The sequence below is a fragment of the Phoca vitulina genome, unplaced genomic scaffold (genome assembly GCF_004348235.1).
Source record: "Phoca vitulina isolate PV1807 unplaced genomic scaffold, GSC_HSeal_1.0 scaffold53, whole genome shotgun sequence".
In the NCBI taxonomy this organism is placed as follows: domain Eukaryota; kingdom Metazoa; phylum Chordata; class Mammalia; order Carnivora; family Phocidae; genus Phoca; species Phoca vitulina.
Window position 1 is genome coordinate 2224203 of NW_022589756.1, and position 23264 is coordinate 2247466.

Genomic DNA, 23264 nt, shown 5'->3' on the forward strand with positions numbered 1-23264 from the left:
TTGAGAACAGGGTGTGGGTTGTTTTGGCGAGTTCCTACTTCTCTCCCAGACTGACCTTTCCTCCTCAGAGCTTCCTTTAACCTACTCTCAGGACAGGAAGGCAGAGCCAGTTGGAGTGAAACTGTGAAGCCAGCCAAGTCTGGGCTCCCCATCCCCAATTGAGTTTCCCCTTTCCCTCCTGCCAGCTTTGTGCACCTTCCTTTTAAGGTGTAGACAAGGGGCGCCTGGGTGGCTCAGTCGTTAGGCGTCTGCCTTCGGCTCGGGTCATGATCTCAGGGTCCTGGGATCAAGCCCCATATCGGGCTCCCTGCTCCGTGGGGAGCCTGCTTCTCCCTCTCCCACTCCCCCTGCTTGTGTTCCCTCTCTCGCTGTGTCTCTCTCTGTCAAATAAATAAAAATAAAAATCTTAAAAAAAAAAAAAAAGGTGTAGACAAAGCACTGGACTTGGAACCAGATGCCCAGCCACAGCTCACTGGCTGGCTCTGTGCCCCTGGATGAGTTGTGGGCCTCAGTTTCCTCATCTGTAGACTAGGCTCATAATAGCCCTTCTTCCACAGAGTTGTTGGGGAGGTGAGACATCACAGGAGGAGCTCTGTAGACTGTCCAGTGTGGGTCACCGTGACCAGGCAGCCCAGCCCTGGGGGGGGGCGGCGAGCCCTCCTGGCCACAGCACTTGTTGCTGCCTTGCAAAGGCCCACTGTCATGAAAAATGCCTACAGGACCGCCACACAACTATACTCTCAGGAATTCCAGCCACACCAGACTGGCCTCCTTAGGCCCCTCTCCCATCGGGAATTGACTGCAAGTTCCCTGGGGGCAGGGCCCTGTGTTATGTGGTGGGGCATCCCTGTCAGGCCCACAAGCTTTTGAGGCACTTGCTAAACACTGCTGACCCAGCCCTATCCAAGACCCCTCTCCTCCTGAACGCTGGAACTCACGGGCCGAGAGTCGGGCCCCAGGGACCGCAAAGCAACTTGTCAATATATTTGCTGTGGTGTGTGTGTATCCGCACGTTGGTTTTCACATCTGTGAAGTGGGGACAGCGTTGGTCCCAGGCTCCTTTCTGCCTCCCAGGGATGATTTGAGAGAGAATGAGGTCATGTCTGGCAGGGCTGTGAGAGCCTCAGAGGCAGCCTAAGATAAACACCAGACTGCCTGGAAGAGCAGACTGCAGCAAACCACCGCCCCACTCCCCCATTATCACTGGGAAAAGCTCTCCTCCCCTGTTAAGTGGACCTAATCACCCTTGTGGTGAGGAGCACACGAGGCAACAGGAAAGCCCCTTGTAAACTGAGAAAGGCTGCACAGGCAGAGGGCCCTCAAGACAGTGTACCCGGCCCTTCCGGGAGTGCCGAGGGAAACAAGAGAAAGTAGACTTTCTCGAGGCATCGGGTGGAAGACAGCACACACCCCACTGAGACAGCAGAGCCCTAAGACCCACAGGAAAAGCTGAGGGAGGAAAGGGGGCTGAGGGAGAAGCCTCCAGAACCAGAAACAAAGAAAGTTCTCTGTTAAAGTTTGCTCTGCATCCCCCATTCCCAGAGAGGGTGGAGCACCAGGGGTGGGGGCGGCTGCGCAGCATGGTGGACAAGAGTGGCCAAACTGGTAGATGTCCTAGTACAGTACTCCCAGCACCCACGGGAGCAAAGCCGGAGGCAGCCATTTCCGAGCACGTGGACGCACATGCGCGGGAAGGCAATGTAGGCAGCCTTGGAAACAGGGCCAGGGATGGGCAGGCAGGGTGGGGCAAGGGCGTCTGTGACTCTAGAGGCCTCTACGGAATAAGGAACGCCGTCCCCTTGCAAAGCAGGGCGGTGAGGAGGGCAGTAGCCCAAGGTACAGGGAGGGGGAGGTTTGGCTGAGCCCGTGCCCTGCCACTAGCTTGCTGAATGACCTCGGGGGAGCCACATCTACCCTCTAGGCCATCTGTAAGGTGCAGACATACGGTGGATCCTGAAACAGAAAAGGGACATGAGTGGAAAACTGGTGAAATCCCAGTAAACTCTGTTGCTTGGTTAATAGTGTACGGATAATGATTTCTTGTTTTGATTACTGTGTCATCTTTGTGTAAGATGTTAACATGAGAGGAAGCGGGAGGAAGGGTAATCAGGAACTTTACTATATTTGTGACATGACTGTAAATCTAAAATCATTTCAAAATCAAAAGTCTAAAAATGTACTTTATAAGAAAAGAGAGGGGCGCCTGGGTGGCTCAGTTGGTTAAGCATCTGCCTTCGGCTCAGGGTCCTGGGATGGAGCCCCTTGTCAGGCTCCCTGCTCAGTGGGGAGTCTGCTTCTCCCTCTCCCACTGCCCCTCCCCCACGATTGTGCACACGCGCACTCTCTCTCTCTCAAATAAAAATAAAACTTTCAAAAAAAAAAAAAAAAAGGATAAAAGAAAAAGTTGGCACTGGTTGTCCACATGCTGTAGTCACTCCCAGCTCTGAGAGTTGCACTTTAGTGACATGTGGGCCAGTGAGAGGGGCGGGAACAGAAGGTGGACAGTGGGGATGCTGGGAGAAGCAGAGGCCCCAAGGGCAGCACCAGACTGGGGGTGAGCCAGCTGAGCTTCCACGAGGAAGAGGGCCACCAGGTGCCCCCAGGCGTCTCAGGGTCAGTCCCCACCTGGACTGGCTTCCTGCCCAGGGCCAGTCCTGGAACATTTGGTCCACCTGCTGTTTACAAGAGTCAGACCCAATATGCCCTTGAGGGTGCTGTGGCCTGTCATGAGATGGGAGGCAGGGCAGAGAGGCCTGTGGAGAAGAGAGAGGCCCAGTGACTGGGCCATCTCTGTCTTCCCACAGGAAGGACCCTGTGTTTGGGGTTCTAGGGTGACATTAGGACACAGCTATATAAGGGGAAATGTAGGTAGGGAAGAGTCACTCAGTGCCACTTGGAACATGATCAGCTATAAAGTGTCCTTGTTGGAAGGAGGACAGAAAGGACAGCAAGCCCATCTGCAAAGTCCATTAAGGGCTGAGACTAATGTAAAGGAGGCTCTAGTCAGGAAGCTTGGTTCAAACCCCAATTCTGCCTCTAAACCTGCTGTGACCTTGGGTGACTCACTTAACCCCAGCCTGCCTCTCTCCTCTTCTGTAAAATATAAAAAAATATAAAAATGTCTACCTCAAAATCATGAAAAGGGGTTAAATAAGATGGGTTAAATGAAAACAGTTGCAGAATAAAGTGTAGGAGCTCCTTGATTTTCTTTTTTCTCTATCCCATGAGAATATGAAAATAACCTAGCTCTGCAAACAATGAAGAAACCGGATTTTTTTTCTTTCAAATGAGGAATGGTTATATGAATCACAGCAAAGCCACAGAAGGGAACATAAACAGCCATTTAAAATGGAGGTTAGGTAGCAACACAGAAAATGACCACAATACAGTGTTAAAAGGAGGAAACCGAGTACAAAACACACCAACTCAGTCATGTATAAAACAGCTCCTTGGAGAAAATACGAGGAAATACACCAAAATGCTAATAGTGGTTGGGTTGGGGGTGAGTGGAGGTGAGCTTACAGGTGACTTTTTCCTATTTTCTAAATGTTCTGAAAGTATATTAGATTTATAATAAAAAAATTTTATTTCATAAAAAAAACATTCCCCAAACCACTGCAGGAACAGTTAGGTATCCCAAGAGTCGGACCATGCTGGCGCTACGATGTACAAGGGCAGGCGGGCAGGCAGAGCCGCACAGAGGGCCCTGGGGGTGGGGAGCAGCGAGCCAGTCCCTGGGCAGTGGGCCTGGGGCCGGCCGCGGGGACCCAGGGCAGATGGCTAGGCAAGAGCTCTTCCGGGCCGCACTCCCAGAGCTCCAGGTCGGGTCAGACAGGAGAGCTGGGGTAGCCTGCAGTTCCGGGCAGCCTGGGGCTCCCAGATCTCCGTAGCCCCAGTGCGCACAGGAAGGCTGCTGTGCCGCTGAACCCCGGGGCTCTGCCTTGTCCACTGTCTGCTGTCAGGAGCATCCTCAGGGCCCAGCCCCTGGAAGATTCCATCTGCTCCTCAGTGGGAAGGAAGGACCCAGGCCCCAGGAAGAGGAGCAGGCCCGGGTGTTTGAGGTCCCTGTCATGGCGCCCCCCAACCCCACTCCACTTCCTTGTCTCCCCTCCCTCCCCAGTCCCTGTGGCCCTGCCACTCCAGCAGCATTCACAAAACAACAGCCTTTAATGGAAACCATGAAGGAGGGAGGTGAGAAGGGGGAGCAGGGACAGGGCATCACCCGTATCATTCCCTCCAGCCAAGCCTGATGTCACCCCCCTCCCCACGCTTCACTGTTGTCTGGCAAAAGGGCAGGATTTCGGCGGCCCCTTGTCCAGCATGCCTGCGGTGCGAAGGGCCACCCTGGAGCCCAGTGAAGATGTGGGTGGCGTAAGCAGAGCTCGGGCAACAGGTGGGACAGTAGGGGATGAGGCAGCAGAAGAAGGTGTTGCTTAAGCCAGAACGATTCCCGAGGTCCCCCAAGGAAGGGCTGTTTGTCTCTTGGGTTCAGGGGGCAGGGGTCGGAGGGAGTCATTCACCCCCAGTGTGGGCCTGGTACCGTGGAGAGGGATGCAGGGACGGAGCAGGTGCCAGCCTGTGAAGGGCAGTTGTGAGCTTCGATGGCACTGTGGTTGTTGGCTTGAGGGCCCAGGTTGGGGAGGGGAACAGGGTGCCCTGCCTGTGCCCAGAGTGGAGCTTGAGGGATTGATCAAAAGTTCCCAAGTCCCCCAGCGTCATTCTCGGCTGAAGCTGTGCCGGGACTGAGCACCTGATCTACCTGCCCCCCAACCTACCCCAGACACTCAGGATCCCCCTATTTAGCCTCCTGTAATGTTCCCACAGACACCTTCACTGCTTGGAACACAGCCCAGTCCATCTAGAAGAAAGAGAAAGGACAAGGTGTTTACAATCACATTCCAGGGCTCTTCCCACCCAGAATGCCCGTCCTGGGCCCAGGCTGGCCGCTTGCTTGGCACAGAGTGGATTTGCTGTGCCATCCCAGCCACCCTCCTGGCCAGCGTCACACTCACCTGGGCATAAAGCAGGCGGCGGTCAGGGGACAGGCTGGGTCCCTGGTGGCAGAGCTGAGCAGAGAGGGCAGAGGTCTCCGGGGACAGGAAGTGCTGAGTGACACTCACGGTGCTTACCAGGCCCTGCACCTGTGCCAGAGGGGAGGTGGGCAGAGGGTCAGTGGAGACTCGGGCTCACGCAACCTCCCCCTGCCCCTCTTGTCCCCGAGGTCTACGTCCCATAACCACCCCCACCCAGCTCTCAGAGAGCCGAGGCCCTGGATCCAGCACCAGGCATCTCAAAGGGCGTGGCCAAAACTAGGCCCACGGGAGGCCAGAGAGGGCACAGGCAGGGTGAGCATCCGAGGACACGAAGCCCAGCAGGGCTAGGTGACTTCTGGACCACTCAGCCTCTCCTCCCCTTACAGTGGGGTGGGACTTGCTGCCCTGCCCAGCGCTCAGGGCACTGGGAGGGGCGAGGCCGGGGGGGTCCGCCGGAGCACTGTGGTGTCTGCTCTGGCCGCTTCGCGTGGTCTGAGCGCTCTGCAGAGCCCTTGGCCTGCTGGGGAAGCACCTGGTGGGGAGCCCCGGCAGGCACCAGCACGGCCTCTCCAGGGGCCTGCAGCAGGGTCCAGCAGCTCACGCCCCACTCCTCCCGCAGGCGCCGCCGCAGCCCTGCATCCAGGTAGCAGTAGCCCGGGGTGCCAGGCTCCAGGTTGCCTGCTCCGGCCGGGCACACCTCAAGGAAGAGAAGGGGGAATGAGCAAGGGGGGGAAACGAGGAAAGGGCTGCAGGATGGGGCACAGACTTCCCAAAGGCCAGAGGCGCAAAGGCCAAGAGCTGAAGTGGTCAAATCTTGAGGGCAGGTGGGGGCGGCCACAGGGGCGGGAGAAAGGGCTAGGTGGTGAGGGGCTGGGGCTGCTCAGGTCGGAGATTTGGCTGGAAAGAGTGTAGAGGACAGGATTAGGGGCTCCAAGGCTGGGGGTCTAAACCCCCACTTTTCTTGGGGCTAGATGCCTTAAATAGCCTCTGTGTCCCTGGCCCTGGACCCCTTTCTCCAAAAACCCAGAAAGATATCCTGCATGATCCCAACTCATAAACTGTCTATACCAGGAGCTCTTAACCTGGAGTCCCGTGAATGTCCTGCATTGTGTGCTAAATTGTAGGCCACTAGATAGCTCTATGTCCCTGGGGAGACCATCTAAAGCATCAATCAGATTAATCTAAGAACCCAGATCCGGCAAAAGCCACACAGAAGCTCTGATGCACCGTGGATGTACACGCTTGCCTGCCAGGCTGAGGTCTCCAAAGCAAGCATGGCTATGGGGGAGGGGGGACCTTCATCAGCCCAACCAGAGTGGGGAGCTCCTTGGGCAGACAGGGATTCATGGGAGCCAGAGAAGGAGATGCCCAGGGAGTACCTGCAGAGGTGAATGCCAGCGTCATGCTCCACCTGGCCGCCAGCCAAATCCACCCCTTCAGTAGGACCTCAGCAATTGTCCCTGGGCTTAGGACTCAGGGTTCCAAGACTGGGCCATGGGGAAAGGGGAGGCTGGTGAGCCAGCCTGGACCCTAGGGTGGCCCCAGGCAGGTGCCAAGGCTCTTTTGCCCTCAGAATCCATCCTGGAGCTAGATCAGTGTTTCCCAGGCCACCCAGTGAGAATATGCCCCTCCAACCTTCTCCGTGAATCATCAGGTTTGGCCATATGAGACTGCCTAGAGCCACCACACCCAGACTAGATGAGGCCATCTGTGTATGAAGGTGTGCTTCTGTCTGCTTCCTTCGGCGTGTTCCAGCATCTGCGTGTACATTTATGGATCTCTGTGTGTTTGTCAATGTGTCTGTAGATATGCATGCCTGTGGGCAGGATGGTGGTGGTGGACAGCCAATACCTGCATGTCTGTCTGTGTGTGTGTTGGTGTGTGTCTTTAGCAGGGGTGACACTTGGAGGATGGCTTTTTCCCAGGACAATCAGGGTTCAGCTGGACTTTAGAACCCCTGGGCCTGCCCTAACCTTAACACTGGCCTTCCACCTCCCCGGCCCCCTGGAGCTTCCTGCCTCCTGCTTATCCCCTCATCTTCTCCTTCCCTGCCCCTTGTCTTGGTCCAGTCTTTCCCACCTACCATGCTGCCTCCCTCAGCCCTCACTTGCTAGCACCCCAAAGAGCACCTCCTCATTAGATGTAGATCACTGGGCGGGGGGAGCTGCAGGAGGGCATCTCAGATGGGCTTCCCTTCGCCCTCTGCCACCTGGAGCCCTTGCAGGGGAGTCTGTCTGCCCCCAGGAGAAAGAGGGCTATGACCTGGTCTCAGGTTTCAGCTCTGCCACTCAGCCTCAGTTTACTCATCTGCAAAATGGGAAAGCAGCAGTGCCTGCCACACAGGTGGTTGTGACAATTAACCGAGATCATGTCCCCAAAGCCCTTACACAATGCCTAGCCTGCAAAAGCTCCTGCTCTCATTTCATCTCTCGGTCCCTGCTCACTCCCTGCTCTTTCTGTGTGCCCCACCACGCAACTCATAAGGTCCCAATCTGCCTTCTCTGAGTGAGTCAAGGTCGTCCAGCTCACCTGGGGCGTGGGGAGAGTGAGCACATGGGGCACACACAACAGGGAGAGCTTCGGGGGGCTGGGAGCCCCTACTTCTAGGGAGCACGAGGGCAGCACAGGGGAAGGGGAGGGCTCCCAGCTCCTTCCTCACCATCTGGAGAAAGCGGCGGATGCGCTGAGCGTCCTGTGCCCGGAACACGTGCCAGACAGTGCTGACCTGGCTGCCTGGAGACCAGAGCCCCTCCCCGTCCAGGCCTGAGAGGAAGTCTGTGGAAGAAAAACAGCTCAGGGGGGGCCCGGGGGTGGGGGGGAGAAACAGCATGTTGAAATCTGCGGACTGTCCGACCCTTGCCTCTGGCCCAGGACCCACCTTTCTGTGCCCGGTGCCAGGTAGGCGGCGGGGTCTCAGCACGTACCAGGACGCTGACCAGGTCGGTCACCTCCACACAGAGGTTCTTGGTCCCCAGGTGCCCACGGTGTGGGCTCACACCTGCACGGAAGCAGAGAAGAGACCAGCGGGTCACGGGCCCCAGGACTTCGGCACAGACACGCCTGTGCCCAGAGGTAGCCGGCATGGGATCAGGGGCTGGGCAGGAGTGGAGTGGGCACTCACCATAGGCGGCCCACAGCTGGGGCTCCAGGGGACGCAGGGCGGGGCCAGGTGGGAGGTAGGAAGCCAAGTTGAGTTTCCCATGGCGGGCACAGTACTCAGGGAGGGGCAGGCTGGCAGCCAGGTTCTCCATCCTGGAGGGGGCGGGGTCATGCCCAGCAGACTCAACCCAGGCACCCGAGATCCCCTCAAAGCCCACTGCTACTGGGGTCACTCCCAGAGGCAAGAGGGTCACGGGGTGGGGAACAAGGGGCTGGTCAGAGTCTAGGCAGGTACTATGCTACTATACACACCTGCTGGTGTCCTCGTCCCCCAGAGCTCTGTGCAGCAGGAGGACGGAGCCCTCGTCTGACTTTGGGCGAACTAGGGGAGGAGACATGCCATTGGCCTGCGGTCAAAGAACCTCCTTGCCCAGAGGACCCGGGCCCTGTGGCAGCAAGAGGGTCTAGCTTCTGCCCTGGGCTCTGCTTCCAGCTCCCCCCCTAGGGTCACCATGGGACTTTGCTGCCACTTGGCTCAGCCTCCCAGCTCCCCCTGCCCCACATCAGGGACACTTACTTTCAGGCCGGGAGAATCCCTCCCAGAACGTTGCACTGTGGAGGCTTGTGGGCTGGGGAGGCCCAAGGGGGGTCAGTGCCTGCACCTGGCCTCCAAGTGCCCCAAGAGCTTCGGTCCCCCACAGGTTGCCTCGCAATGTCCTCTGAATCCCTGACACCAACACGGGCTGTAGTGAGGAAAGGCAGAGGGATGCAGGGAGAACGACCGGATGGGCAGCCCCCTTGGCCAGGCCGGGGCATGCTGTAGGGGACACGAGACCCACGTGGGGACCAACCCTGCTGCCCACTCCAGGTGACGGGCCAGGTCTGCCTAGGCCTCGGATGAAGGCTCTGAGGGTAAGCGAGGCCGGGAGAACTGGGAGTCAAGAGGCAAGGAGCCTCACCTGGCCCTGCCTCCAGTGCTCCTGGAAGACATGGAAGCCTCTCTGAGGCCTGGGCTCCTGCAGCCACAGCAGAGCTCCGGGAGGAGGCAGCCGGGGCCGCACTGGCGAGAGGGGCAGGCCCAGGCCTTTGCGCAGTCCTGGCCCGGCCCGCAGCCCCGGCCCCAGGGCTTTCTCCTGGATCTTCCTTTCCACCACCTGCGCGATGATGCTGTCCAGGATGTTGGTGATGCGGTCGTCCTGTGTGGACGGAAGGCCGGAGGGGCAGGAGGACTCAGGACCCGCCTTACCCCACAGGGAGGGCCAGCCCAGCCTGTGTCCCCAGGGCCCCCAGGCCTCCCTCTGTGCCCTTGCTCACGCTGGGCAGGGCAGGAGTGACCGGGGCAAAGGCCATGTGTATCCGCTCGTGCCCCAAGCAGAGTTTGACAGCAGTGGAGGCCAGCAGTTCACAGAGAGAGGGACAAGGTAGGGGCCTTCGGCCGGCACGGTCCTCTGCCGGGGTCTCGGTGGAGTCCGGGGTCTCTGGCAGGGAGGAAAATGGTGAGGGGCTTCCCCTTTCTCTCGAGGCTCCGCTGCCCACAGGCTCTGCCCTCGTGTCCTGGCCAAGCCTCTCTCCTCACTGGCCCTGCCCGGCTCAGCTCTGCTCTGGAGGCGCTCACCTCCTGCTGCCTGCCGGCAGCTTCCCAGACCTCTCTGGAGGCGGAGGAGGGGCTCACGATGGGGGTCTGACTGGAGAGGGGTGAGGGGACTTGCCCTAGATTTTATTTAGATTTGTTTCCTCGGGAATGACTTGAGAAGAGTGACGGAGACTATGGGGGCACAGGATGGCTAAAGCCATTCCAGTCTGTCCTGGGGACGCCAACCCTGCGGCCCAACCTCCCTGCACCGTCTGAGCAAGGGCCAGCGGAGCCACTCACCCTCTTTGATGTGCTTGGTCCTGTTGGTGTCCCCGTTGCAAGAAGACTGTGGAACTGGGGGAGTTTTCTCTGTCGGCTCCTTCTGTTAAACCCATCCACCCCCCCCCCAACCCAACCAGAGATTTAAAAGCGGCAAACATAGCTCAATCCAATTCAACCCACAAGTATTAACAACAGACTAGAAAATTGTGTTTAGAGGGAGCAGAATGTTATGTGATATAACATTAGGTTGGAAAAAGTTGCTCATGGAATTCCATACACAGTATTGATCTAAAATGACAAAAATAGGCTGAACAAATATAGACAAGTGACCGGAAAGAAATATGTCAGAATGCTAACGGTGGCGTGTTGTATCCTTCCTTACGCTTGTTTGTATTTTCCATAATGGGTGTGTACCAGTGTCCGGCACTCAACATGCATTCAAGAAACTGTTTCTTGAACGAATCATTTTTATAATAAAAGCATGAACTTTATAAAAACTTTGTAAAATGCATACTGAGTGCCTGCCATATGTTAAGAGCAGGACATAGGGAGAAGGTGGGCCCACACTCCGCCCGCAGGAGCCCGTGCCCGGGGAGTGGAGAGACAGGGCCTGCCAGCGAGCAGCTCCGGCATGACGGGACAAGTGCTAAGCTGGAACACGCACAGAGTGGCAGGAGCTCTGAGCAAACAGAAAGGGAGGTGGGGCCGATGCTAGAGCTCGATCCATGGATCCTGATCCCCAGAGGAGTGTGAGAAATAGCTTGATTTTAGCCAGCGTCCATGTCCTTCATCCCCAACAAAAGACAAGGGCCAGACCCTCCCAGTAATTTCCAGACACACTGCCCAGTCTTGGGGCCCTCACCGGCTAGTGCTGCCCAGCTTCTTACCTGCTGGCCCCCATCCCCAGAGGCCCACACTCGGGCATCAGCTTGGCAGGGGCAGTGCCCCCGGATGTCAAACTTGACCCAAACCTCATGCATGGCGGTGCTCAATTCTGCCAAGGCTGTGAGTGGGGAGGGAAGATGGAGTTTGGTAGTGAGTGTGGACAGAAGGCCATCCCTGTGCTACTTGGCCTCACCAAGCAGAAGGGCATGGGATTGGGCTGAGCCACATCCATATAGGACCCGCCCTCTGCACACCCCACCCCTCCAAGCTGGCTCACCCTGGCTAGAAACGAATTGGGTGAGCATGAGGGAACTGGCAGTATGCCCGGCCTCTTGGGGACACTCCTCCGCAGACTCCTCCTGAGGGCCTGTGGGGTAGGAAGAAAGAAGCTGCAGGTCAGGAAACCAAGGTAACCACAGCTTAAGGTCAGAGAAGAAGGACAAGGGCATGATATCTAAATCAAGGGACTCGACAATCCATAAAACATGGGCTTCTGGGACACTTGGGTTTAAGAATAACATAGGATCCTTTGCTTGCAGAACGCAGAGCCTTTAAAATGCTGACATACATTGCCAGACTCCAAGATGATCTTGTAGAATACAGTGTTCTCAAACATTTCTGACCCTGGAACTCTTTTTGGCTACCTCTACTGGAACACTGGGAAATTTTAAGCCCTCAGGTGACTGAGAAGGGAGAAGCTGAGAACCATGAAAAGAGTAAGACTTGGGATCACAAGGTCTGAGTCTAAATCCTGGACCCAACACTTACTAGCTGTGTGACCTTGAACAAATCACTTAACCTCCCTGAGTTTTTCTTAACTGGAAAATGGAGGCAATATACCCACCTCACAGTGTTGTAAGGTTTAAAAAGGTGCAAGCTGACAAAGTGGGAGGCATAGAGTAGGCACTCGACTTCTTTTAAGGGTGGGCAAGGACACAGGCGTGGCCCTCTGATCTGGGGAGAGGGAAAAGTCTGCTCTAAGGGGCATTGAGCCGTGGTGGCTGAGGCTGGAGCTGGGGGCGGAGGGTTTCTTGGGGAAAGGCAGCCCCAGAAATGGCCCACAAACCTTAGAGCCGCCCTTTCGAGGCCCCCGTCCCTACCCTCCCACCCTCAGCCCCCAGCTCCTTTCTTACCTGCTTTGTCCCTGGCCCTCCTAGCACCCGCCATGCGACCACAGGCCACACACAGCCGGTGGCTACAGTGGGGGCATTTCCAGTGGGTGTTGAAGAGGCCACGGTGGCAGCGGCTGCAGCAGCGTGGGACGCCTTGGTTGTCCTCTGTCCTGGCGGGTCCCTGGCCTGTCGACCATGGGAGAGAACAGGGTCAGAGGAGGCTCAAGCCACAGGTCCCTTCTGAGGACCTCCAGGCAGGGATGGAGCAGAGCAGGAGCGCTTTCTGCTGTGGGGCCACCCTGGAAGGGAGACAGGCCCCTGACAAACAGGCTCTGTAAAGAACCTCCCCATAGCACTGTCTTCAGAACACCCTCCCTGGGACAGTGCAGGCCTCACCTCCCCAGTTCCTGCCCCAGGGATTTCCCCATCGGCCCTGAATTACCAATCCGCACCATTTCCAACACAGTCCTCCACCCACCTGCCTCCATCCCGAGGTGCTGTCCCTTCAGGGGACTCTGTATACCAGAAGAGGGAACCTTAGGAGGCCACTCCTTCCCTCACCCACAGTTTCTGACTAAGCCCTCCTCGGTCGGTGGGAGGACGCCAGTGAGCATGCATTCATTTACTCATGCTACAAACACCTTGCCCTGTGTGGGGCTGAGTGCTGGGGACTCAGAGCTGGTCAGGGCTCAGAGCTGCCCTCCCAGTGCTCACATTCCAAGAGGGGAGATGGGCCCATAAACACTGCAGTGATCATGACACCACAGGGTGGGTGCTGGAGTAGGAGAATGGGATAGAAGGACAAGGGTGGGGATAGTGGGGGCAGCAATACAAATGGGCCCCAAGTGATGAGTAAGTGTTCATTCATCGGGGAGAAAGGGAGGAGAAGGGCATTCCAGACAGAAGGAACAGAGAGTGCCAAGGCCCAAGGGGATGGACAAGCTAGGGTGAGCTGGGGAGGACGGGCCACCGGGTGATGTGGAGTGCTGGGAATCCAGGCTGAGGGAGTGGCAGGCTAGACCGGCTGAGGAGAGGGGGAGGGGGCTGGACTCTCTGGGACAAGAGGGAGCCACCAATGGGCCCCTACCCAGGTTGTAACCCTACTGCAGGGGTGTGCACACATTTTCAAATGCATACTTGGGGTTGTGGGAGGGCATAGGAGGGAGAGCCTGAAGCCAGAGGGACCCGCTGAATGCCTGGCACCCCACCAATCTTTTTGCATCGGCCCAGACCCTACTAGCCTCCTAGGGCTTATGAACCTTGAACTGCAGGGAGGGCCCCCACCTTCCAATGCCCTTAAAGACACTTGGCACCTTGTCTTGTTTCCCCAGCAAACCCAGAAACTCTTAGGCAGCTGGACTGGACCAGGTTTCACACCCTCCCGACATCCCTCGCCCCGGCAAGACTTCAGAACTCATGTCGACTAGGAGCCTAAACTAGGAACAAGGGCAAAGCAGGTAGGAGCTCTCCTGAGTTAGTATCAGGATGGACAGTGCTAATGGGAGGGACGGCCCCAGGAGGGAGGGGCCCACGCGCTGCAGGCCCCATGCTCCGTGTCAAAGCACAGTGACCACAGGGTCCGGCCTTCCGCGGCTCCTGCAGGCGCTGTGGGTCCTGCTCACCTTCCCGCTGCGCCCAGGCCAAGGCTTCGCGCTCCCTCCGCAGCAGGCGGCATAGTCGGTCCCCCAAACCACTCAGCAGATGCTTGGCAAGGCCCTTGCTGAGCCGGGCCTCGGGGCCAGACCCTCCTCCCTCCTCCAAGCTGGCTGCTGAGTCTTCCTCCTGTGGCTGCTCCCCTCCCGGAGGCAATCTGGAGACAGGGCACAGGAAGGTAAGGAGGGAGCCCCGACTGGGAGGGTGCCGGGGGCACCCAGGGGCAACGGGCTCACCTCGGCACTTGCTGGGAGTGGCGGGCCAGCCCTCCTGCCTCTCCAGCTGCATGGGTACAGCTTTGGCATGGAGCCATGCCTGCCAGGGGAGCCGAACAAGATGTATCCTGAAGCCCTGGGTCCTGGAGCCTGGCCCTGCCATCTTGGGGTCCTGAGGAGACAATGAAGCTGGTCAGGAGTCTGGGCTTCCTGCGCTTACGTGAACCCCAGGCCCTACCTTTAGCCCCCAGCCCACCCACATGCAGAGCCTGCCAGCCCCTAGGCCCCGGTCTACGAAGCCTGATTTGGAGCTAGTGCAAGTGACCCAGACAGCCAGAAACTTCACAAAACGGGCTGGGCGGAGAGCCGGAGAGTGCCCTGATAAGGCCTGATGGCCGAGAGGAGAGGTCTGCTGTGCATGGCTGGAGCAGCTGGGACGATCATCCTGCCCCACGTGCAAGATCCAGTCAGTGTAGACGTCATTTTATCTTTTTTTTTTTTTAAGTAAGCTCTATGCCCCAACATGGGGCTTGAACTCACAACCCTGAGATCAAGAGTTGCATGCTCCACTGACTGAGGCAGCCAGGCGCCCCTCAGTCAGTGCAGACTTTGGATAGCTCCACAGTGGGCTTGGTGATCCCGTTGGCCTCCTGTCTGCGTGAGACAATCTGGCATGGGATGGAGGGTGCCGGAAGGTGAGAAGGCCGGAGAGTTTCAACACAGGCCACAGGTGCAGTAACCCAAGAAGGGAGAGGGGCCGACAGCTTCCCAGCCCCGGCAGAGGCCTGCGAGAGCACAGACAGACCGACGCCACGTGCGGGGGTGCCTGGGCGAGGCCACTGAGAGCTTCGATCCAGGCCCAGTGGTCCAGGAGGCTAAGAAACTGAAGTGACACTGAAGAGCTGAGACTGGGGCCGGCAGTGCTGGAATCACAGCGTGACAGAGGGTCCAGGATGCACCCAAAGTCCTACTACTGGCCGTCCAAACTGAGTTTCCATGACCCGGCTGGCCGAGGGAGGAGTTGTTCGTTCCTGGGGCAGGACAAGGGGTCCTTCAGGAGGGGCGGTCCCCCAGACGGGGCTATGTGGCACGATCACAAAGATGAATGCTTACTGAGTGTTTACTCAATACGGTGCCACGTATTCTTCAAAGCCCTTTCTGTGAATTATGCCATTTCATCTTGCGGCAGTCTTTACGAGGTGGATGCCATCTTTATCCCCACTTTATAGATGAAGAAACTGAGGCCCAGAGAGGTGAAGTAACTAGCCCAAGGTCACAAAGCCCCAGGCAGCAAAGTCCGGACCCAGGCACTCCGACTCCAGAGCCCATGCTCTGAACCGTGTTGTGACATTGCCGCCGACACATCACGGCTTGGGACAAGGGCTGACCTTGTCAGGGGAGGCAGATGGAAGTAAGAAGCTGCTTGCTGGCAGGCTCTGGCCTGTAGATGCTAAGGAACTCCCAGAGAACCATCACACCCGGGTGGGAAACCAGACCACTTGTGTGATCCCCTCGTAAAGGGCCTAACGACCCCACCTCCCCGCAGAGCCCCAGTCCTGGCTGCCCCCTCCCAGGTAGGGCCCCCTGTACCCTTACCTCTGTGGTCATCATGCTGCACGGCCTCCGCCTTGTTCCCAAATGATGAGTCCAGCATCTCCTGCCGGCCTCTGGCCCCCTGCCCCGCACTGCCTGGGAAAGGGTCGGGCGGGCGCTTGGCAGCTGGGCTTCCACCCGCTCCCTGGACCTCAGGGCTGCTTGCCCTCTTGAGGGCCTGCAGCTGGGCAGAAGGGCTCTCCTCGTCCCCAGGGCAGCCACCGGGACACCCAAACTGCTCAGAGTGTCGTGTGAGCCATGTCTTCTTTAGCTTGGTGTGATGGCTGGGTGGGCAGGCCCTGGGACCAGAGGCCTTGTTCACTTCCTCGTTGGATTCACTGGGCCCGATGGTGCCCCCCTCCTGGCACTTCCCACAGGGGCCAAGACCTCCATCTCTAGCAGGTGGGTGAGATGAGCAACAGCCTCCCTGGGTGGTAGGAGGCCCAGGAGAGGGGCACCTTGATGTGGCTGATGGCCCCAGATGGTACCCAAGGCTCCCACCCCCTGGTACAGCCCAGACGTTGCCAAGAGTATGAACCAGGCCCGGGGGGCACGGGGACCAGGGGGTCCGGGGAGCAGAGTCTGGATGCCCCAGGAGGAATGGGCAAAGGTTCTGATGCCTGCCGACTCCTGCCTCTCCATCTCTCTGGTGGAATGAAGGACGCTCCACTTCCCCAGTTCTCTGGAGATGCCCACCAGAGGCTAAGCCTAACAACCCAGGTTCTGCGGTTGCCAGTGGTTCCTTTGCCAGCCTGAGGATGCTTGGATCCTTGTGGTAAAAGCCCTAAAGAGAGGAGAAGGGGTAGAGCTCATGCTGACTTTGATCCCCAGTGCTTCAAAGGACGAGCAGAACTGCCGACCAGCAGGTGTGCACCTGTGTGGCCTTAAGGGTCAGGAAAACACTGAAGAACTCAATCCTGGTTTGCAGACCCTGCTCCCTAAGTGCCTCCCCACTGCCCTGCTTACCCCCCTCCCCCGTCCCTCCCTGGGATTTCTCAGACCTCCGCACAAATCCAGCAACTAAAGGGTTAGTGCTTGTCACCACCAAAGGGCCTCTGAGGATCCATTTAGATTGTTTGATGATGAGTATCATACTGGTCTTAAGATAGTTTAAATCTTATTCCTGGGCGTGGGGGTGGGTTGCCGGGGGGTGGGGGTAGGGGAACAGGTGCCATAGACACAGGCCATGGGGACACCTGCACATCCCACTCCCAGATAGAGGGCCTTGTCTGCCCCCTGAGCCCCGACCCCAGGATGAGACCAGTGTTCGGAGGCCGCAGTTCCCAGGGCCTTGTTCTGGGTGGACAATGAGTGAGCCAGTCCCTGAAATGGCCCAAAGGCAAGGAAGGCTCAGTGAGATGGAGCCGCTCAGAGGAGGAATTGCTTGGGGCTGACTCTGTCTGAGCTGACAGGCTCCTCTACTAGGGTGCTGTCTTATGTTTTCGTCAGAATGGAAGAGCGGAGTGCTGTGGCCAGGCAGGGCTGCTCGGGAACACTGAGCTACCTTGCGCAGCCTAAGCTCCAGGTACCCTCTCTGCTCCAACACTCACCTTGCTGCCTAAGCCGAAGGCAGAGGGCACTTTGGGCTGCCCCCCTGAGTATACCCAGGGATGTGGGGCCAGGGGCCAGTCACACGGACGCTCTGGGGGCAGGCTGGACACTAGGTAGGGTGGCAAGCAGGTGGGCACCCAGAAGGGAGCTTGCTCGAGGATCTTGGTCTCCAGAAGGAAGGGGCAGTGCAAGGGCCGGAAGGCCACAGGGTCACTCTTGGGATGGCCACCATTATGCTCAGGAATCAGGGGGCCATAGCGAGGCGGGTACGCTGAGCCACAAAGTGCCAGTGGGTGGGTAAGCATTGCCTCCTTCCAGCGCAGCCCCTCCTTGCTACCCAGCCAGTTGGCCTTCCTCTCCCCATTGCGGGGGCCTTCTCCCTCCACCAGTGGGAGCGTGTCCTTGGGGCTCTGGGGAATGCCAGGGGGAAACCAGGAGTCTGGGGTGCTTAGGACACCCCTCCAGAAGGGAGCAGGCTCTCCCAGGCACAGTGCGCCCCGGCGCAGACCATCTCGAGGCAGGGTATCAGGCTCCTGTCGCAGGATGCCCTTCTCAGGGGCTGTCTTCTCCCAGGCTGGGGTGTCCTTCAGGAAGCTGGGCGTACTCTCCATCACTCTCCTGCCCTCATGGGGCTCTCCCAGAGGGGGTCCCTGGAGCATAACCAACAAAGCATGAGCTTCTTAGGCACGTGCCCCAAGCACCGTACTGCCTGGGGCAGAGCTGGGCACCGCCCTGGCAACACCAAGGCGGCTCAAACCAGTAAGGCAAGTGCCAGCCTACAGCTAGGCTCCACGCTGCCTGCCCACATGCAACTCGAAGGACCTGCCTGGGTGGGATACTCACGTGTGGGGAGGTCAGCCCTTGCCCCAAATGCCCAAGCCCACCTGGGCCAGAGCCCCTCAGCAGAGACCGCCATTTCTAGGATGATATGTCCTTGCATTTGCTGAGCCTGGATCCTGGGCACGAGCCACGGGGCAGGGCAAGGGGCGAGAACCCAAAAGATGAGGTCGGTGGAAGGTACTGCACTAGAGGACAAGAAGGCAGGGTCCTGGCTTTGACTCAGCACCTACTATGTGACCTTGGGCAAGTCATATCACTCCTCTGGGCCTCAGTGTGCCCTTGTGTAAAATCGGGTTTGGAAACTAGCAGTCTCAGAGGCCTCTTTCCACATTGCAGTCTGTGGGACCGGGGGTGCTGCTTGCCTACCCCCACCCCTCAGCCCCACTCAAGCTTGTAGGGGTGCAGGCAGGGTGGGCTGGAGTCACTGGGGAGAGCCGCCAGGCAGGGCTGCTGGCTGGTATCTCTCCCTACACTTGGGCAGTCCCTGGTGTGTCTCTTCCCAGCTCTCTGTGGTTTCTTGGCTTCCAAAGCAGAGTCCCAGGACAACTTCTGGGGGCTGAGATCTCCACCGCAGCCCCCAAGGGAAGGAGTGAGCCAGCACAGGAGAGGGGGATTAAGAGGCCTCAGCTGGGACGGGTCAAGCTGCTCGAGTCCAGCAGGCAGTGCCAAGGCCGCCGGCGGCCCCTGGTAACTGCAGCCTGGCAGGGGGAGGGAAGGAGGCGGGGAAAGCGGGCTGGGCCCCAGAGAGAGGCAAAGGAGGGAAAATTGAACGTGCGTGCAAAGGACCAGGGTGACAGGTGGCACCGGAGCCGCAGCGCTCCCCCAGCGCGGCCCCCTCGGCGGGCTGGATGAAGCCCCGGAAGAGAAGGGAGGTAGCCCAGGGAGCCGTGACAGAGGTCGCTCGGGTTTTCTGGGGCCACGGCTCCTTAGTGGTCCAGCCCCGTCGGGCATCCTAACTTGCAGACCTGTGGCGCCGCCCGGAGAAGCACAGGGAACTCACTCGCTGCGGGCGGCCCGGGCTCGGCTCAGAAATGCCCCGCTACGAGGGTCCCCAGAAGGCCCGCCCCTGGCGCCCCCTCTCGGCGCTTACCTGGGCTTCGCGGGCCGGGCGCGGCGCGGGCGGCGGCGGTCGTCTTGGCCGGCGCCGGGCGCCCGCTCCCCATGGGCCGGCTCCGGGGCCTCCCGGCCGGCGAGCGAAGACGCGTTCTCCCGCTCTCTGCTCAGCGCGCTCGCGTTCTCTTTCCCCCGGGGCGGCGGGGGCGCTCTAGGGCCGCAGGTTGGAGGGGTCGGATTCCGGGATCTGCAGGATGCGGCACACGGCGCGGATCGGCCGCACCAGCTTCTGGGCCGAGGCCGTGGGTTGCGCCATGGGACGCCGAGACTCCGTGCTGCGCCGCGGGGAGGGCCGGGCCGGGGCTAGGGAGCGGGTGCCCCCGGAGGGAGAGTGGGAGCCGGGCCGGGGGGAACGTGCGCCCCGGGTCGGAGATGGCCGAGTAGGGGTGGGGGGAAAGGCCGAGAGGCCGGGGGAGGGGATCGTGCCTGGAAGTGGGGGCCGATCCCGGGTCCCAGGAGAGAGGCACCGGCGAGGGCGCAGCACGGCGCAGCGCGGCTAATGGAGGGAGAGCGCGGCGGACAGCGCAGCAGGACCTCTCATCGCCATCGCCAGACGCGCAACTGAGAGTGGGGAAGCTGCTCCGCCGGTTTCCTCCTCCAGCACCCTGCGGGAAACAGGAGCCCGTGATTCGGCGGCCCCGCCTGGGCCTGCCCCCTCCCGGGCCCCGGGGGCTTCCGCCAACGCCCCGGCGATGCCACCGGCTGCGCACGGGGAGAATGAGCCCTTTGTTCCCCCCTCCCCCCCGCGGCACCCGGGCGCCTGCCGAGAGAGGCTCCCCCGGGGCAGCGTGCCAGCTTCCCAGCCGCCCCACCCTCCCGTGGGCCCGGCCCCGGAGCCTGGCAGGCGGGCAGCACCCCCACTATAGGTGCCAAGCCCGGGAACTGGAGCAAAGGGCGGGAGGGGCCGGACCAGGCCACGGTGGGGCGGGGTGCCCCCCGGGGTGCTAGGGCGGGGCGGCTGGGGGGGAGCAGTGCCAGAGCTGGCAGGGGCAGTCGGGTTCTCACGGGTCAGTGATGGGCGCCTGACCCACGCCAGCCGACCCTGTGGCTCCCAGAACACTTGCTCGTGGTCCTTCAGCTCTGGCACATGGCACACCCCGCTGGCCCATGTCTGCCCTGCCTCATCCTGACCTGGCCAAGCTGCTCTTCACCTTCTTGACTCAAGCCCCCTTCCGGGGCCCAACAGCAGGCACCAGGTCCTGCCTTAGCAGTTCTGGGGAGACCTAGGCTCTAGTCTGTCCCTACTCTAAGGGCCTAGGTTTCAGCAAGTGTCCAGAGGGGAGGTGGGCCCAGATGAGGCCGGACACCTGCTCCAGCCTGGCGTTCTGGGGGTCTGCCCCATCCCAATTCCTAGTGCTTCCAGGCCCAGCACTGGAGAGGAGCCCATGGGAGTGGCTCCTGGGAGGGAGCAGAGAGGAGGAGAGGAAATGGGAAAGCAGGGCACCCTCCACCCGAGGAAGCATCCCGGCTCTTCTGCGGGGGTGGTTCCAGAGCACAGACACAAACAGACAGATTCAAACACACACAGACAGATTCAGACACACATAGAAACCCACACGCCCAACGGCGCTTCCCTTCCCTGCAGGCCCCCACCTCCCACCCCACAACTCCCCTTCCTCCTTATGGAAGCCATCCTTGGCATGCTTTCACCCAGCCTGGGACAGAGGCAGTACCATCCCACCCACCACCATCCCATCGGAGGGATGAGTTCTCCGATGCCTCCAGCCTGGTCCCAAGTCACCACCCCTCTACCATCCCTGGAGAGGGGAGCCAGGAAGAGACGGGAGGGAGCCTTCTCCCAAGAGACTGAAAGAGAGGCAGGAATCCTTTTACCAGCTGAGGAGAAGAGAAGGGGGCTCAAGAAAAGGAGGCCTGAAGGGGCGCTGGGCAGGACTTGGGTCATGTTGGCACCGACTCACTCAGCCCCTCCGCCTCCCCCCAGAGGCCGCTTCTGTGGCAGGGCAGGCTGGTAGGGGTTGTTTACATGACTGAGTTATTAACACTGCCTTCCTCCCCCAGCTCCCCTGAGGGGTGGCCTGGACCTCAGTGTGCCAGGGGAAATGATCGTGGAGGGTCTAATGTAGACTGCGATGCCAGAGTCCCAGGCCCCAGACCCCCCCCAACAAGGCTGGCTCCAGGTGCAGATAGGGAGCTGGGGCGTGCCTGTGACCCCCCGTCTGTGTCCTCTGGCAGCTGAAGCTTGTGCGAGAGTCTGGGGGGAGATTCCTTCAGCTTAAGGCCTAGAAGAGGCTGGCTAGGGCAGGATGGGAGCCTGGGTTGTCCTGGGCGCTGAGGGCCTGTCACTGTCATCCTCAAGGAGATGGGTACTGTCCCAGGGAAGGAGGACAGACATCTCCCCACACCTCACCCCCAGTTGCCGTGTCTGCTTTGTCAGGTTACAGTCTCTGGACAGGAACAGGACTCTCAGGACAGGCTCCTGAAATGCCCAGGGGGCCACGGGGGTTGGGGGAGAAGGCGCTTTCCACCCTCACCGGCTCCCCATCCTGCTCCACAGCCCATGCCACGGGCCCACAGAGCCCTTGTAGCTGGCTGTTCTGTGCCTGAGGACGCAGCAGATCGAAGGAGACGCAAGAGATACAAACACAGAAGGAAAGCCACACACGGGTGGACACAATGCTGGATTCGTGGACAAAGGCAAGCTGACCAGCACCCCCAGAAGCACCTGGGCCCACCCTGGGCTCACACCAACCCCTCACCCGCGCGTGTGCGCGCGCCCACACACACACACACACACTGATACACACACACACACTGATACCCACATTCATGCTGACAAGCGCAGCAGCACTCCCGAGCCGGCTACCCTCACGCTGTCCCCAGAGCCCCTTACCTGGGCAAGCACAGTGCCCCTCGGGTGGAACAGCCCCCTGCCCAGGGGAGGGCAGCAGGCGGGGGCGGGGGAAGGAGCCCCGGAGAGTCAGGCCAAGCTGCCACTAATCCGGGCGGGGAGGGGGGGGGCACCCACGTCAGAGCGGGGACTGCCGGGTGGAGGGCATCTGAGGACATCCCCTCCCACACACGCGGCCGTCTGGGCACCTAGCCCTACTTCCCCAGCCCCTCCATCCTTCAGACAGCTGAGGCTGGCCTCCCCCCACCCCGCCCCCCACCCTTGTGGCAACGCCTGGACGGGGCGGGGGGGGGGGGGAGGGGGGGGCGGGGGGGAGGGGGAATACCGGGGAGAATTCTCCCAGGACCTGGGGTAAGGGGGAGAGGAAGGAAAGTGTTGGAGATGCTTTTGGAGCCAGGAGGAAGCTCTGGAGCAGATGCCCCCCTCCCCTCGTGCCCACCCACCCACATCCCTGACCTAATTCCTCTTCTCAGTCCGCACCTCCCCAATGCCCCTCCTCCCTCCCCCCACCTCCCCCCCCCCTGCAGTCTAACCACCCCGGTAGAGAAAGCTACCTCATTCTGCCCCAGGCTTAGGACCTTCTGCCTAGCAACCCAGCTCTGGCCCCCAGGATTTCCTGAGCAGCAGGCATCATCCTCCTGCTGGGGTTTCTGCCCCCTACCCAGCTCTCGGGTGCCCCGGCCAGTCCCTGATGTTTATCGGGGACAAGGGGTGAGAGCCTGGAGTGCTCTTGTCGACCCCCTCATGGGCGGGGCAGTGCCAGCCCAGACTCTCCAGTGTTGGAACAAGAGGCTCACTACCTGCAGCCTCAGAGTGGCAGCTATGACTACTGCAGGGGCCAAGAGCATCTGGAGGCCAGAGGCAGGAAGGGGCACCCGGATGGACATGGAAGGGCCACAGGCTGAAAGCGGCTGAAGAGGCAGGGCGAGGGAGGAGCCACCCAAGGTCCAAAAGCAGGTGGGGCGGTGTGGAGGCAGGAAAGGGGAGGCCAGGAATTCAGGCCCCCACACACCCCGCAACTGGGAGGCAACGGAGGACCTCCTCACCCTCTCCTCACCCCCTCACACAGGCCAGGTGGACTGGGAAGCTGGAGAGTCAGCCCGGGGCACAAAGCAAGTGGGGCTAGTACCTGGGCCAAGCCGAGGCGTGTTCTTCCCAGGGGCCTGGCCGAGGCACTTCATCTCCTACTCAGTGCCCAGCGCGGAGCCCAACACGTCTGTGCTCCAGGCCGGTTGGAACGGAGGCCCAGCCTTGATGTGCCTGGGCGTCTTGGTGGATAAAGGAAGGCAGAGGGCCAGGGCAAGCCAGAGCCTAGGGGGTCCTAGGGCCAGGAGCCCCATGCAGAGGAAGGCAGCGCCTGTGGCAGATGTCTCTGTCATTCTCAGAGGGACATGGCAGGCCCTGAGGGAAGCCCAGCCCATAGCCAGTGCTCCCGTCTCAGGATCA

General features: G+C 59.9%; 1 protein-coding gene across 3 annotated transcripts; it reads right to left on the bottom strand.

Annotated features, from left to right (window-relative positions):
* Window positions 1-3611: 3611 nt before the first annotated feature.
* On the bottom strand, window positions 3612-21898 carry HR (HR lysine demethylase and nuclear receptor corepressor). 3 transcript variants are annotated; one of them, XM_032389052.1, is made up of 20 exons: window positions 21801-21898; window positions 18927-19554; window positions 16996-17646; window positions 15449-16229; window positions 13874-14024; window positions 13607-13794; window positions 12006-12170; window positions 11150-11239; window positions 10875-10990; window positions 10006-10087; window positions 9447-9610; window positions 9092-9328; window positions 8710-8875; window positions 8445-8514; window positions 8155-8285; window positions 7912-8031; window positions 7693-7808; window positions 5566-5730; window positions 5013-5141; window positions 3612-4858 (listed from the first exon to the last, which is right to left on the bottom strand). In XM_032389052.1, exons 3-20 carry the CDS (start codon window positions 17605-17607, stop codon window positions 4796-4798), a joined length of 3546 nt encoding a protein of 1181 aa, XP_032244943.1. In that variant the 5' UTR covers window positions 17608-17646; window positions 18927-19554; window positions 21801-21898; the 3' UTR covers window positions 3612-4795. The 3 variants fall into 3 exon arrangements, with proteins under 3 accessions (XP_032244943.1, XP_032244944.1, XP_032244942.1); XM_032389053.1 differs by lacking the exons at window positions 18927-19554; window positions 21801-21898 and adding an exon at window positions 17840-17904; XM_032389051.1 differs by lacking the exons at window positions 18927-19554; window positions 21801-21898 and having other exon boundaries at window positions 16996-17678.
* Between the last annotated feature and the right edge of the window lie 1366 nt (window positions 21899-23264).